We start from the raw sequence: 16,422 nt of genomic DNA on the forward strand, positions 1-16,422 counted from the left end.
TTCAAGAAAAATGTAAGAAAAGAAAATGCTTACCCCATTGGCAGATTTTTTTGCTTGTTTTATGGAGTAAGAATTTTTAGATATTTGTACTAAAAACAAGACAAAAATACTAAGTAAGAAAGTCATTTTTTGCAGTGTAGCTAAAGCCAGGACTTGGCTTTAGTTAAATTAAGATGTTTAAGCATCTTTTATAACATGCCATAGGAAATTACTGGTTTGTATCTATGGCACTGACACATTTTAAGATCTGTCATTGCGAGTTATTTTCAGTTAGCTGTTTAGTCCTCTAACCCCAAGTTTTAATTTTAATGCATATCTTGAATGTTACGGACATGTTACTTTAAATCATGCGGCTTGATGCAGAAGTTCATTCATGCAGGACCCAAACTTTAAACCTGCTGTTTACTTTAGCTGATACAATTATAGTTTGTATTTGGGCTTATTGGCTGAGATGGTATAGAGGAAACTGTTTGGAAGAGAAACTGGATGAGAGGTCAGATTTAAACCTGCATTTTCCGCATGAGCACCAGAGTTCAATGCGTCACAGCGTCATTGTTTAGCTGCTCCTGACGAACACTATGGTGACGAAGGTGAGGGGTCTTTCTGAATCAGTCTGGGTCTGTTGAGTCCTTAAAGTTTGTTCAGACTCGATCTCTCTGTAAATATTTAGACATCACTAAGATGGCTCTGAAAGAACAAAGACGACAAAAATACTTTTTAGAAACGTGAAGAAAGACACTATAAATCAAGAATGTTTTTTGACACATATTGTAATATTTAGTGTTAATAAATATTTATATCATGAAGTAAATCTACAGAAACCATTGTGTTTTAAAACCAAGTAAACCCCTTTAGTACAATCATAGCACTTTAAGATGATTTTAATAAAGTTGAATAAATAATCAGAAACACTTATTAGTAATAATAATCAGAATAAACTATTGAGTCATGTTAAATAGTTCACTAGCATGCATTTTATTTTTATTTTAAGATCTGCTTGTAATGTTGGTAAAGCCTTAAAAAACATCTTTATTTGTTAGTATGTGACCAATTTTAACTCTCTATGATTAGCTAACATCTCTGCATATGAATTACTGTAAGTACAAACATGGATTTTAATAAAACTCGACTCGCTCAAGCTGTATACTGTATGTGTGTGTGTGTGTGTGTGTGTGTGTGTGTGTGTACATGTTTAATAAATTAATAAATAAAAAGTAATATATAGACGGTTTCAGCAGTAACAACATAAACAAGCGGCTTTCGTGGAAAACACGTAAATTCTGGGAAACTCCGCTAAGAATAAATAACAAAATTTTTTTTTTTTTTTTAAATAAAAGTTTTTAATTTTTTTAAAAAAGCCAGCGCCAGCGTTTTTCATGATTTTCACCAAAGTTTAATGCCTTCCAGAAAATGTTTTTCTTTAAATATATAAACATACAATATACCAAATGAAAGAACAGACCCTCTGCTTTAAAAAAAAAAAAAAACGTTTCATCCTACCTTCAGTAGTTCTCATGTAATCAGCTTTTGAAAATGGGTAGGTTTCTGCAAAAACACCACATTTTGAGCAAAAAGCAGAGATAATTCTATTTTTGTGACGCACTTTTCAGAGCGATCTTTAAAACAGACACGGACATGCAGCCGCTTGCCATAGGGCAATACTTCAGAGTTTAAAAAGTTGCGGAAGTGCGCCACCTGGTGGATAATAGCGGTATTCCGAAATGCCGAAAATATTCGTCATTGGCAGGGAAGCGTTTTCTCTTGATTGACGAGATATCTCGTCAATGGCGGTGAAAGAGTTAAAGTAGTTTATTTATATAACAAAATAAACAGCACATAGATTACATAGGTACAGAGCCCCTAAGAGGACATGGAGCAAAATTAAATAAAGTTTAGTTTCCCGAGCGCACGTGAAACTATCGCGTGCTCACGTGAAACTATCGTGTGCGCACGGAAAACTACCGCATTTAGTTTCCCGTGCTCACGTGAAACTTTCGCTTTCACGTGCGCACGATAGTTTCACGGGAGCACGCGGAAATTTTACGTGAGCACGCGGAACTAAATGCGGTAGTTTCCCTAGGTTTCGTGTGAGCACATGAAAGTTTCACGTGGGCACATGAAACTAAACTTTAGATTTTTTATACTCCAATGTCACCTTAGGGGCTCAGTACATAGGAAACTAAAACATTTGTTATTTTCGATGAGGTATTTGTTCAACAGTTCAGTTGAGCAACTAGTCAGAGCATTAAACAAACAGAAACTGGAAGTAAAGTTCAGACCAGATGCGTAATCGCGTCACTGCACGTCTGTCCGATGAAACCGTCTATAAAGAGTCCAGGGAGTTATTTATAATTTTAGGGTTGTATGTGAAAGTTATTATTCACATTTATTTTGTTGTGACGACGGGATGCGGTACTATATTTCTTTTAAACAATGAAAGCCTGTCTTTTCTTAGAGGATATGTACTTTTGAGACAGATGCTTCATGCATCTTATAATCCTGATAAATGTGTTTATGCTTTGGAGCGCTGTAGTTCAGACCCCACTGATGTTATCTGGACCTGATGGTTTTGTTTGGCGCTGTCCGACCCAGCTGCTGTGCCAAGCTACATTACAGACGTCTGTATACAAAAACATGCTGCATTAGAGGACGACGTCCCACAATGCAGGTCTGCCACAAGATGTTTTAAAAGCTTGAATATAGGTGTCGTAGCTCGGACAGGTGGTGTGTTTCTTTGCAGTAGACCATGTAAAGACCACAGATGTTTGAACACATGGGGATCACCAACCAGACGTTCAGCACATTTTCCCAAGCAGCGTTATGGACTGTAAAACATATATCATGCTTCGTGTGAATGCGTGTGGTATTGATGGATTTATACCTCGAGAGAAACAGAAACATTCTTTGTAGGTTTATTGCGGTAGAAAATGCACCATTTCCACGTTGACCCCTGAGGACATAACAGCAGTTTGTCTAATAAACATGAACTGTTTATTGAACAGACTTAGAAGTACTGACAGATATATATATATATTGAAATATCTATAAACATTTATTGCATAAGACTACAATAGTTGCACAAAAACCATCAGCAAAGCTGCTTGAAGTCAGACTGTACAGGTGATGTATGTTTAAACATACATTGTGCTTCTCTTTAAAAGAGGAAGAATACAGACATGACATTACGAAGAAATGTTTTAGCTTATAGAGCATTGCATTAGTAGAGCAAACATCATGGGTTCGATTTTCAGGGGATGAAAATGTACGTCATTGAATCTTAATCCTTTTATTCTTTAATGTCTGATGCCGCATGCTTTGGGTTTAACACCAATACTAGTATGCTGCTATCAGCCCGGAGGTATCCGCCCAAAACAGACAGGCACGCTTCTCATAAGCAGGTGTGCTGTGTTTTTGTGGTATCATGAATGTCTATGTTCATTTTGTGCTGTAGGGAATTTAAAGAAGGTGTTGAATAGTGTCATCTGGAGTCATTTGCCTGTAGCAGAACTTAAACTAAAAGATAGCCATGAGCTTTTTTGAATCTTGAATGTGCTTTTGGTTAATGGCTTTCATAACGTTTAAGACTTAATAGTCAGTTGTTATGTCTGTTTCGATGAATCCAGAGAAAGGAATCATATCTGAACCTGCCAGCATCATCAAATGCATCTCAGCTTTTCTCCTGGACACTAACAGTTGTTGTTAAGTCAAACTACAAGCAAAGCATGCGAAAATAAAAACAAAATAAAGGGATTTCATTTCTGAGTGACGCCTCTTATCTTAGCTGTTTACATTTTTCATTTCGCTGAATATTTTAGAAGGAGCGTAATGAAGATCAGACGGTTTCTGTGTCAAATCTGTTAACCAGATGACCGGCTCAACATTTTGCTAGTTTTCAACCCTGTCTTTGCAGATAGTATTATAGAAAAGTATCACTTCTAAAATCTTTTTTGAGAACTTCTTCAACCTTCCAATCTCTCTGATGAAGCCAATACGGAAGTGATTTAAACTGCAATTCATCGACTGGCCACTAGAGTCTGGCTCAAAATGGGAGTCAAATCCCATAGACCCCCATGTTAAAATGCCCATCTTTAGAGTTGAAAATGATATGTTTACAGCTTGGTACAAAAATTGTTTTTGGTCTGTATAGCTAATTTTGCCCTTCATGACAACTGTGAGTGTGGTTAATTCTTTTGTAAGTCATCCGTTTAAATTATATTAAGCCTTAAAGTTTTGCATAATTAAGGGCGTGACCACTAGAGTCGAGCTAGGCGGTCTTGGTTTCAGCAACCAGCCACCTCAGCTTCACCCACGTCCTCTTTACACATTTTGGGATATCCGCTAGTGATCTGTGGTGACTCGCGGCTAAGATGGCAACTGCAGGCACTGCCTACTATTGGCTTCAAAAACGTTCTTCAGAAACCTATGGGTGACGTCACGGACACTACGTCCATCTTTTTATACAGTCTATCTATGGTTCCCAGGTCACACACATACGGATAAAAAATATAAATCGCACGCACTGTAAATCACTTTAAATAAAAGCATCTTCCAAATGCATAGATGCACTCTCAGAAATACAGGTATAAAAGCTGTCACTGGGGTAGTACCGTTTTAAAAGTACACATTAATTTTGTAGCTAAAGAGTTCATAATAGTACCTCAAATGTACATATTGGTACTTCAACAATACATTATGATACCCCAAAGGTATAACTTTTGTATACCTTTATTTGTAAACCACAAGCAAAATGTGATTTAACTTGCTGTGTTAAATATACTTGCACCTTAAACATGATTACCAAAAAAAAGGTTACCGTATTTGTCAGTCTATAAGCCGGGTTTTTTTCATAACTTGGCTGGTGCTGCGTCTCATAGTTAGGTGCGCCTTGTAAGTCAGTATGAATTAATTTTGACATTAATGAGGCAAGAGACAACATCACCGTCTACAGCCGCAAGAGTCCGCCATATGCTGCTTCTGTATTTATGTAATTCAATTGATTCAGTAATGTGGAATGACAAGTATGCAAACTTCATGCTAGTTGGGTTGTTTGGTTAATTTAGCCTATTCAACGTTTCAAGATAAGTTCTGTATGCTATGGTTTATCGTTTAAATAACTGATAATATTACTTTAACGTACAGACATCTATTCAGCCTGCTGTTTAGAGTTCCCAACGGGCCTGAAAATTACAACCCGACCCGACCCGGCCCGTGGCTTTTAAAGCCCGGACCGGATGTAACCAGACACATAAACGTGAATTATCTGTCCGAACCCAATCCGCGGCCCGACCCTGCCGACCCCCCTGCCTTTTTTTTTCTCATACACGTAGGCTATTATCATGACCACCAGACGGGAATTCAAATCAAGCTTTAATGTTCACGCCTTTTAACAATACAAACAACTGAAACAATAAACTTTAAATATAGGCTATATAAATATGCCTTAAATAAAAATCACACAATAATAAATAAAAATAACTCAAACATGTACCCAACCAGCGGCTTTTCCTCCTGTAGTAGCAAGCAACGGTGATTTGCCTGCGGCAAGTTTACTTTTCTCTATCTCTTCTTCTCCAGACAACAGGCATGCACGCAGTGATAGCAATAAGCTCCGGGGCGGATCCGCAACGGATCCGCACTGAAGCCGGCAGCTCCGGTCTGGATCCGTTGCTGATCCGCGCCAGAGCTTATTGCTATCCCCCGCCCCTCTCTGTGATGCACGCTGCAGCCAGACCAGACTTTCTTTACGGTGAACAGCAGTAATGATTAATAATTTTTTTCACGAAGCGTAAAAGATTAAGCCCGAGGTCCGACCCGACTCATTTGCTTATATTTTTGACCCGAACCCGGCCCGAATCCGCGGGTCCCGTCGGGTTTGTCGAGCCGGCCCGACCCGTTGAGAACTCTACTGCTGTTCTGTCTGCTATTGTTTAGTTGGATAACTTGCCTTTCCAGATTAAATGTCTGTTCTTCGGCTTGGATTTTGTGGAATCATTTTCTAAATAAATGCGACGTATAGCCCACTGTGACTTATATGTTATTTTCGTCTTAATGACGCATTTTTGAATGATGCAGCTTATTCTCTGGTGCGTCTCATAGTCCGGAAAGTATGGTGTACAAGTAATAGACTTTATTATGTGGATGTGACCTCTGACCTCACTGACCTGACACACTTCCCTTCTCCACTCATCACACAGCTCTGTATACATGCAGGTGTGTGGCTTACAGCAGGTCCCCATGACGGAGGAAAACACAGCCGTTCCTCTGGGTCACCAGCAGGTTGATGTGGGGTCATTAAAGAGGTGATGACCTCTCCGTGGAGAAATGTTACTTCCCATCATTTCTTTATTGACATTCCAATCTGGATGTTGAGGAATGTAAAGCGCTTTGAGTGCTGCAGAAAAGCGCTATATAAATGTAACAAATTATTAATTATTATAATCATGTGTGTTTACAGACTAACATTTAAGGAAACGTTTCCCTTTTTATTCTAAACTAAACCCCAAAATATCTTTGTTTACAGTACAAATTTAATAAAGCACCCGTTTATTTTTCTCAAAGATCATCCAGCATTATAAAAAGGTTTTAATGTGAACTCTTTTTATATCAGCTCACATGTTTTAATGTGACATTTTCAAATAATTTTGTGAGGAGTCAAATTGAATTCATGCATAAGTCGGAAATGAATCAAGCGTAACATTTAACCATTAAAACCATTAAAACCTAAAACTGTAATTGAGCATCCGAATAAAAATAATAATAATGTGTTTTACTATTTTTTCTGCCTTTCTTGAAAAACAGTACATTTGAAAATTCGTAGTTAAGTATTTTAGCATTAGAAATAGTGATGGGGATGAGACCGACTGTGCCGAGTCCGAGTCAAGACCGAGTCTTTGAAGAGTCGAGACCGAGTCCGTTGGTTTTCAAATACAGTCGAGTCCGAGTCAAGACCGAGTCTTTGAGTAAGCAAGTCTGAGTCGAGACCGAGTCCTTTAGGAGTCAAGACCGAGTAGAGACCAAGACCATAAAAACATGTCAGTTTTCATATTCATGATTTAATATCACCCCAGATAATAATTAACAGTTAGGCCTACAGACTAAGCTAGATTGGGAATTTTTTAGAGGAGCAGTCTTGACGTCTTCATATGGATTATGCTTTTACTATCATTAAAAAAATCCCTACCACATGCATCATCTTCTGCCTATTTTTCTAGAGATAAATAAACGGCTCTGATGGCAGTATCTTTGCATTGCACCATGGGATGTCATTTTCAAATAATGCTTGTCAACATTTCATTTTATTATTATTGTTATGTGTTGTGTTGTGTGGTTTTTTTATATGAAAATAAAAAAGCGTGTTGGTCTCGAGGACTCGGTCTGAAATTACGAGTCCTTCTCCTCCCACTGTGGTCCAAGACCGAGTCAAGACCGAATCTTTGAAGGAACAAGTCCGAGACGAGTCAGAGAAAGCAGAAGACCGGACTCGAGTACTACATCACTAAGAAATACTATTGTGATGTGACTGAAGGGCTACTGGATTTTGCATTACAGAAACATAAACTAATGATTTTGATAATCACCAGTACTGTTAGTTTAGGGCATCTGTGGCATAAACCTTACTTTAGGTGCTGGTCTAATACATTTGTTAAGCATTGTAGAGTACATCACAGTTTAATATATCACCCTGCCTCGACCACAAAGCCAGTAATAAGGGTCACTTCTATATAAATAAGCTTTCCAGTGATGAATGGTTTGTTATGATTGGACAATATTTGGCCGAGATACAACTATTTGAAAATCTGGAATCTGAGGGTGATAAAATGCCTTTATAGTTGTCCAAATGAAATCCTTAGCGACACATACATTAATAATGATAAATAAATGTGGCTATCGCTACAAATAAACCCGTGCAACTTATGACTGGTGTTGTGGTCCAGGGTATTGATAACTAACGTTAACATTACTGTAAAGAAGATTCATTACCATAGAAACTGATATTCTCATGTTTAAAGGATGGTTTGGATCAAAGAGTAACACATCCAGTAGTCTTTATTTCCATAATAGCTGATATAACCCCAGATCTGGAAGTCTTTATGTGAAGTATTGTATTTCAGCATGTGCATGTTAAACTATAACATCTTTTGCAGATTTTCCTTGAATGCTACTTTTCTGGAAGGTTTGTGGACCTCCTAATAACAGGGTAGTTAAGCATGCACTGCTAGTTTTGAACCGGGGCGTGTTGTAGTGTTTATGTAGAAATGCATTAATGGTTTGATCTTCTTGGTTAATGTTTTCCACCTTCCATCGACTATTCAAGGGTGAGACTTTAATTGTAATAATGTTTTGGGAAGCAGATCGTAAGCATCTCCATCTGTTTACGTGTGAGAGCTTGATGTGTGAGATGTAATTGGCTGGTTGTTAAACATCTGCGTGAAAGCTGAGTGAAGTGTGTGAGGTTGCTTGGCATGCTTAAGGATTTTTTCCTACTGTACATGGTTTTCCAGATATTCCCATTGTTGGTGAATTCAAGGAGGTTTGAGGTCACAAACTGTGCCAATCCAATGCCAAACCATCCTTCAGTGGGATTCGTGTAAACCACTGGAAATAATAAGTGCTGGACATAAAAAAGCACTCAATTATATCTGTAAGTGGGACGTTCCGGAGATCATGGCAAACATTTTGAAATCTTTCGGAAAATCCTTTAGTATGTTTGGAGTATGGTACAGTATAGTATAGTACAGTGAATACTGTAAACATTAAGCTAGTAAATTATCTTGAATATAGACTTTGAATTTTCTCATACCCAGAATGCACCAGATTGAAATGCGTCTGAAGGGGACATCGAATCCTTTCCCATGAAGATTTCCCTGTAAAGTTCAAAAACAGCCCATATTTCAACAGATTTACTAAAGAATTTGAAAAATGTTATCATTAATATCAAGTTTAAGTGGAGAACAGCTAAAAGTGTCTTCAATTACACGCATCATTTACTTATCTTGGGTGAAATGTCACAGGCGAGTTGAACTCTGGAGTCATTTTTGTGATGGAAAGTTTGTCCGGGAAACCGGATAATATTGGTTCAGTATGGCCATGAATTTCTCTTGACTTCACATGAAACTGTCCTCACATGACCTCTTAAATTAGATTTTTTTTTTTTTTTTTTTTGCAGCTTGTACAAAGAAAAACTGCAAATGAGAACATGGCTCTCTACATTTAATACTACATTTTACATCTGCATTTTAATCACCAAAATGTGATTTTCCATGCAAAACCCACTACTATGGCGGGCAGCTGTGGATGGTTGCCAGGGCTTTCCAAGGGTTTTAGGAGTTTAGTGATGGTTGCTAGGTTGTTCTGTGTGGTTGCTATGTAGGGCTTTGCTTACTGGCCAGTGAACAAGAGCTAAAGTCTATGTGAAATTTGAATAGGAAATTTCTGCATTCACTCACATCACATTCATCAGTTTTTCATTTGGGTTATGTGAATAATAACCACAGTTTTTTTGCAAATAATAAGAATAATGAAAATTGCAAGTAAACAGAAGTGAAAAGATTCGCTGGAGTCATGTGGAGTCAATGTGTGTCTAATATCAAATTTGTGCATGTGTATGTGTCTGATCTCTCTCTCTCTCCGTCAGACGTGAATGAATGTGAAGAGACAAACGGCGGCTGTGAAGCATTGTGCTGTAACACCATCGGCAGTTTCTACTGTAAGTGTCCTGCAGGAGAAGAGCTCAGAGAAGATGGCAAAACATGTCAGGGTGAGTCTCATCTATTAGCTATGGCCGGCTGGTCTCTCTCTTGTCTGTCTGTCTCATTGACAGAGATACGCTTATGTCCTTCTGAGAACAACATGAGAATGACGTGTGACCCAGTCTATGAAATTGAGGCTAAAGTCTCATAATCTAATTATAAGATTAGGAGCAGTGTTCGAATTATGTCAAAGATTATGGGGGTCCCCTAATCTTTTGGACAAGTTTATTGCGAAATTGTTACAAATAATTGACATTATCGCTTTGTGGCAGCACAGCACGAGAGTTTTAAATTCATGTAGTATTTTAATAAAAACCAATTTGTAGTTTTGGGCTTTATAAGGGGGTCCCTAAGGGGGTGTGCACACCAAAGCTTTTACGCCAGCGGCCGGTGTATGTTTGTAATTGTTTCCAATCAAAGCCAGCAGCTGGTGTTTTTTTCCACACTGAAAGCCGACGCTCTGTGGTTTTTCCGCGCTGAGTGCCGAGAGTTGAAAAATATTCAACTTTGGGTGAAAAGCTCAGCTTGTCAATGTCATTTCTTACACAGCCGTCCAATCACAGTGAAGGAGGGGAGGGATAAACATCACAACAATCAATCGGCGCATCGTAAAACGACTGATGAACAAAGCAGAAGTATCACAGCAGTCGAAGGACTTAACTTTTAAATGCAGCTGAAAACGCTTGGAGGATGCCGAATGCCAGCTGTTTTTTCAGCTGAGTACTTTGGTAGCTGTGAGCCGGTTGGTTGATGTGGTAATGTCCCGCCCCTCCTCCACTGTGATTGAATGGCCGTGTGAGAACTGACATTGACGTGCAGAGCTTTTCACCCAAAGTTAAATATTTTTCAACTCTCGGCGCTCAATGCTGAGCTTGGAAAAACCGCTGAGTGCCGGTTTACAGCGCAGAAGAAAACTGCTAGCTGCTGGTTTATTTGAAAAACGCAGAGCTTCTATTGGAAACAACTGAAAACATGCGCCGGCCGCAGGCGTAAAAGCTTTGGCGTGCACACCCCCTTAGCTGAAAAAAGCTGGCAGTCGGCTGAAAAAACCTGCCAGTCGGCATCCGCCTGGCGTTTTCAGCTGCATTTAAAAGCTTTGGTGTGCACGCCCCCCTCAATGCTAATAGGGGGTCCAGTACCACCCCAGCCCTCCCCCTCAATTCGGACACTGATTGATAGAATCACCAAAGTTTTATTTCACTGCTTTTTCAAATTATGCAAGTTGAAATTGTGAATTGAAAATACGCCAATTTTGCAAAAACTCCAATAAATCGCAAAAAATGCTTTTTCAGAAAACCGAATAAGGGATATTTCACAAAACTGGAAACTGTTTATTCGCATTTACAGGTCACCTGATGTGCATAAAAGTCATGAATTATTTTTTAAAGATGCAAACTCTCATACTATAACCTGTCAGAAACACCTCACACATGCTTGATACCATGTATAAGGTGTTTGCCATTAATGCACCAGCGATCACAGACAGATATCTGTTGTTAAAGGTCCGGTTCTTTCTGTGTTTTTGAAGTTGTGATTGTGTTTACAGTGCGCAATATAACATTTGTTCATGTTTCATGTGTAAAAAAACATGGTATTTTTAACACAATCTGTATACCGCTGCTTTCATTGTCCTAAAAACGTGCTGATATCTTCCTTTTCCTATGAAGTCCCTCCTTCAGAAATACGTATCGAGTTATGTTTGTGTAGCTTAATTAGTGTAAAAAAGTATCGCCTGGCAGTGAACTTTGAGCTTTATCATTTTACAGGTATTGTTTATGCTATTATAGCAACATTACACACTAACTAGGGTTTGAAAAATGAGATCAGGAAGAATGTGACCATTAAAACAGTACGAAGGTGTAGCAGCCATTCATTATCCCCCACAATTCAATCTGTATCCTCAAATAGAAAGCACACCATTATCTTCCAGAGATTTATTTAACGCTGAGGATCTGCCTTGGGTGCTGGCACCATTATGTTCATCTATAACAAACAAGTCTTGAGTTTACAGATGTTTTATGTCTGTGTCTAATTGTTTTGTGTTTAGAGGTCTGTGGTCATTCACAGATGCGTGAATCTATGAATATTTCCTCTGTTTTTCTCTGCAGTGAGGCAGTCATCATTTGTTTATGGAATGATTTAGTTTAATGGAGACGGTGACGTGGGAAAAATACTCTTGTATTCTTGAAATAAAGAGCTTTTTGAGGTTTTACAGAGTCTAATGATCAAAGTTTAACTCTGTTGTACCCAGAGGGTTTTCAGTACAGTTTATATGATGGCAAATGTGTTTGGTTTTAAAAGAAAATATTTTTCAGTGTAGGGCTGCACGATATAAAAACAATGTGATAACATGCTAAATAGTGCACTATTTGATATATGATATACTGATATGTATTTTTAAAAAGTAGAATGATAAAATATCGTTTGACGTTTATTCTTCGTTGAAGTATGAGAGAGAGAGAGAGAGAGAGAGAGAGAGAGAGAGAGAGAGAGAGAATAAGAATGTGTGTTTGAAAGTTTCCCTGTTAGTTTCTCTGTCTTTTTTCAGGAGGGATTTGCTTTCTTTTTGCAGATTTAGAGTCTCATGCAGTGTTTAATTCAACTATATACCCTATAAAGATGACAGGGTGGCTCATGATTTGCGTTGTTTTTATTGGTGCACATTTTTATCCAATTAATGCAACTTATTACTCTGGATATTGGCATTATTTGAGACACTGTAGACCATATTGTTTTCAAGGATACAACCGATTTAACACGGGATACCTGACAACAGGTGAGAGCTTGCATATAAACTTAATGATTGACAAAAGATTGCAAGATGTTTTTTGTACTATTAAGAAATATTATGAAAAAGATTTAAGGCTACAAGAATGTAAAATGAGATATTCTGTCATTTAAAATATGAATAACTAGACAAGATTTGTGCATTATCTGTCTGTCTGTGAGAGGTGCTTGTCTATACAGAAATGTTATGATGCTATGGTAAATTGCTCAGGTGTTGCTCTGTGTTTATTGGTTTTTATATTTCTGTGATATTCTGGTTTTCACACATGGCTCAGGTTTCTCCTTAAATGTGACCCTGGACCATACACCCAGTCATAAGTGGCATGGGTATATTTGTAGCAAAAACCAACAATACATATGGTATTTTTTATGCCAAAAATCATTAGGGTATTAAGTAATGATCATGCTCCATGAAGATATTTAGTAAATTTCCTACCGTAAATATATAAAAAATGTATTTATCATTAGTAATATGTGTTGCTAAGGACTTCATCTGAACAACTTTAAAGATTTTTTTTTTTGCACCCTTGGATTCCAGATTTTCAAATAGTTGAATCTCGGCCAAATATTGTCATGAAAAGCTTCAATTTTTGTCAGTCTATAGACTTTTTTCACAATTTTTTTTCAGGCTTAAACCTTGAAATCATATGGTGCTTCTAAACTGTATGTTTTGAGAATCATTGTCCTTTATAGCACAAAAATATTTAGAGATAGCTTACCTGTATCTTAAATTGTAAAGCATGGTGCTAGCAACGGCAAGGTCATGGCATTGATTCCCAGGGATAAACACATTCTGATAAAATTTACTGTTTAAGCCTGAATGCAGTATAAGTTTTATTAGCATCTGCCAAATGCATTTAAATGTAGGTTCTTCCATTGACTTAGCATAGCCTTTTCTCTTTGAGGATCATCTAAATTTGAAAAGAAGCTCAAAAGAAGCCAAACCAAATGGTTTCACTGATATGCAGGGAAACATTTCTGAGTAATTTAATTCAATTCAAAACTCCAAACCAAACAACCACAACCTCTGTAAATGGAAAACCAGCGGTCTGTCGACCTTCCTGTCTGGAGACACTTTACTGGCACACAAATAAATCAGTGTCTCATAATCTACATACATGTTAATGCAGCTGAATCAAAACAAATAACTTCCACCACATATTGGAGATATGAATGCTGCAGTAAACATTATTATTGTCATATCTGCTTTCACAAACAGGGCTTTGATATACAGCCATGGAAAATATTAAGAGACCACTTTTGCCTTTAATCATCATTTGTATGTATTGTGTCTGTTGAATTGCAACAAAAGCAAAAGTCAGGAGTCACTATAACATCATCCAGCAGCAAGTTATTCCTTGAAATATTCATTTTTGAGCAAATGAAATGTGTCAAAATCCAGCGTCGATCCGACCTCAAGACCAAACGTTGATCTGATGTTGATCCGACGTCAAAATCCAACGTTGATCCGATGTCAAAATCCAATGTTTATCCGACGTCAAAATCCAAAGTTGATTCAACATCAAAATCTAATGTTGATCCGATGTCAAAATCCAATGCTGATCCCACATCACGACCCGACATTGATTCAACGTCAAAATCCAACGTTGATCCGACATCAAAATCCAACGTTGATCCAACATCAAACTCTAACGTTGATCCGATGTCAAAATCCAATGCTGATCTAACATTAAAATCCAATGTTGATCCCACGTCACGACCCGACAGTGATCCAACGTTGGTTCGACGTCAAAATCCAACTTTGATTCGACGTCAAAATATAAAATAAATCTGACATCAAGACCCAACGTTGCTCCGCAGTCAAAATCCATAATTGATTCAACATCAAATCCAACATTGATTCGATGTCAAAGTGCAACGTTGATCCGACGTTAAAATCCAATTTTGATTCGATGACAAAATCCAACGTTGATTTGACGTATAAAAAACAACATTAATCTGACGTCAAAATCCAACGTTGATCCGACATCAAGACCCAACGTTGATCCAACGTCAAAATCCAACATTAATCTGACGTCAAGACCCAACGTTGAATCCGACGTCAAAATCCAACGTTGATTCGACGTCAAAATCCAACGTTGATTCGATGTCAAGACCCAACGTTGATCCGGTGCAAGACCCAACACTGATTTGATGTCAAGATCCAACGTTGATCTGACATCAAAATCCAACTCTGATTCGACGTCAAGATCAAACGTTGATTCGACTCCAAAATCCAATGTCGATCCGACGTCAAAGTCCAACATTAATCCGACGTCAAGACCCAATGTTGATCCAACGTTGATTTGATGTCAAGACCCAATGTTGATCCAATGTTGATCCGAAATCAAAATCCAAAGTTGATTCAACGTCAAAATCCAATGTTGATCCGATGTCAAGTCCCAACGTTGATCCGACATCAAAATACAAAGTTGATTCAACGTAAAAATCCAATGTTGATCCAATGTCAAGACCCAACTTTGATCTGACGTCAAAATTCCAAAAATTACCATTTAAATTTTAAATAACTGTGAACAAGTAGTGGTTAATTCAGGTAAAAGAAATGCATTATTCACAAAATATCTGAATTGTTTCTTTTAGCAAACAGTGAGATAAAATAAGACTATATATGCCCCTTATTTTCTCAAATGTGTCTTTCATAGAGGTTCATGCATAACATCAATAGCTCAATAATCTGCTCATTCAAAGTACCAACGAAATGATACATTTCCTTTAATCACTTGAACCAGCCAATGAAAACAACATATCTTGGTCTGATGTCATTAGATGAAAGTAACATAAAGCTTCTCATTTCTATACCATAGGTTACTCTATCGTAAACCCTGTTTGTTCATTTTGGGTTTAGTGGCGTTTACATTGGCCTCACATGTTGGGTTTTGTTTTTAAAGAAAACAGTCTACTGTAGCGTACACGCACCAGTCATGATAAAGAAACTCAGAGTGGAATTGTATGGATGAAGACAGTAGTGGATGAGGAATTACAGGAATTTTTCCTCCTAGCAGGAGAAGAAACCCTCAGGAGCATCGCCTGTCAGTCAACGCTACTCTGGTCCTGACTTTTACTGCCAGACCAACAGAAATCAGCAGGTCGTGTGTTTGAGTTTCGCCTTTATTCTGGGTCAGCCTGCAAATGCTGTTCCCTCAGTATATGACAGTATCGGGTTTTGTTTCATCAAAGTTTTCCTTTATTTATGGTTATTTAAGAGAGCTGTTTAATCTCAAATACATTTTAGATCCTGACAGTGTAATGTATTATACAGTATATCAGATGCTATGTGTGTTTATTCGACAGCTTCTTTATTTGGTTATGCTCAAATTCTCAATTTTTAGCTGGATTAAAAGGAGACATATCTTGATAATCTGACCTTTTCCGTGTTTAAATGCTATAATTTGGTCTCCAGTGCTTCTATTAACCTAGAAAACATCAGCAAGCATGTGAAAAAAGCTCATTGAAATTTGTCTCCACTTGTGATGTCAGAAGGGGATAATACCGCAGATTTCAGACCTCACTTCTGGAGCTTTTACTGCAGCCCCAGACAGCAGACGACTCCGGCCCGGATCTGCACCAGATCCGCACCGGAGCTGCTGACTTCTACTATCTGACGGTGGCTTTGCCATTGGGCAAACTCTGTCTGACTGCGGATCTCAGACCAGTCATGCTGTTTCTTAACAGACCGCGACTCTGTTAGCTTTGATATTGAAGTACAGTGAAGTTTTAAAAACACAAACGGTGACCGTCACATAGCCGTTCTTGCATTTACTTTTTTCTTCCCTAATTTGTTGTGAAATCTTAACGGTAAGCGTGTGAAACAAACAGCCACTTTATTTGTTTATAATCTTAGCGGCTTGTTTGTTTGAGGTTTTAA

At 38.0% G+C, this 16,422-nt stretch overlaps 1 protein-coding gene across 3 annotated transcripts in view; it reads left to right on the forward strand.

Annotated features, from left to right (window-relative positions):
* Positions 1 to 16,422, forward strand: part of megf6b (multiple EGF-like-domains 6b) — a 95,864-nt gene that overhangs the window by 36,866 nt on the left and 42,576 nt on the right. For 2 of the 3 annotated variants that reach the window (XM_065240786.2, XM_065240785.2), the window contains exon 5: positions 9,635 to 9,757. In XM_065240786.2, coding sequence (XP_065096858.1) covers positions 9,635 to 9,757 — 123 coding nt within the window. Of the gene's footprint in view, positions 1 to 9,634; positions 9,758 to 12,305; positions 12,526 to 16,422 lie in introns of those variants that run through there. The other variant, XM_065240787.2, reaches the window with a different exon arrangement.

Source organism: Paramisgurnus dabryanus, chromosome 14, assembly GCF_030506205.2.
Source record: "Paramisgurnus dabryanus chromosome 14, PD_genome_1.1, whole genome shotgun sequence".
In the NCBI taxonomy this organism is placed as follows: Eukaryota; Metazoa; Chordata; class Actinopteri; order Cypriniformes; family Cobitidae; genus Paramisgurnus; species Paramisgurnus dabryanus.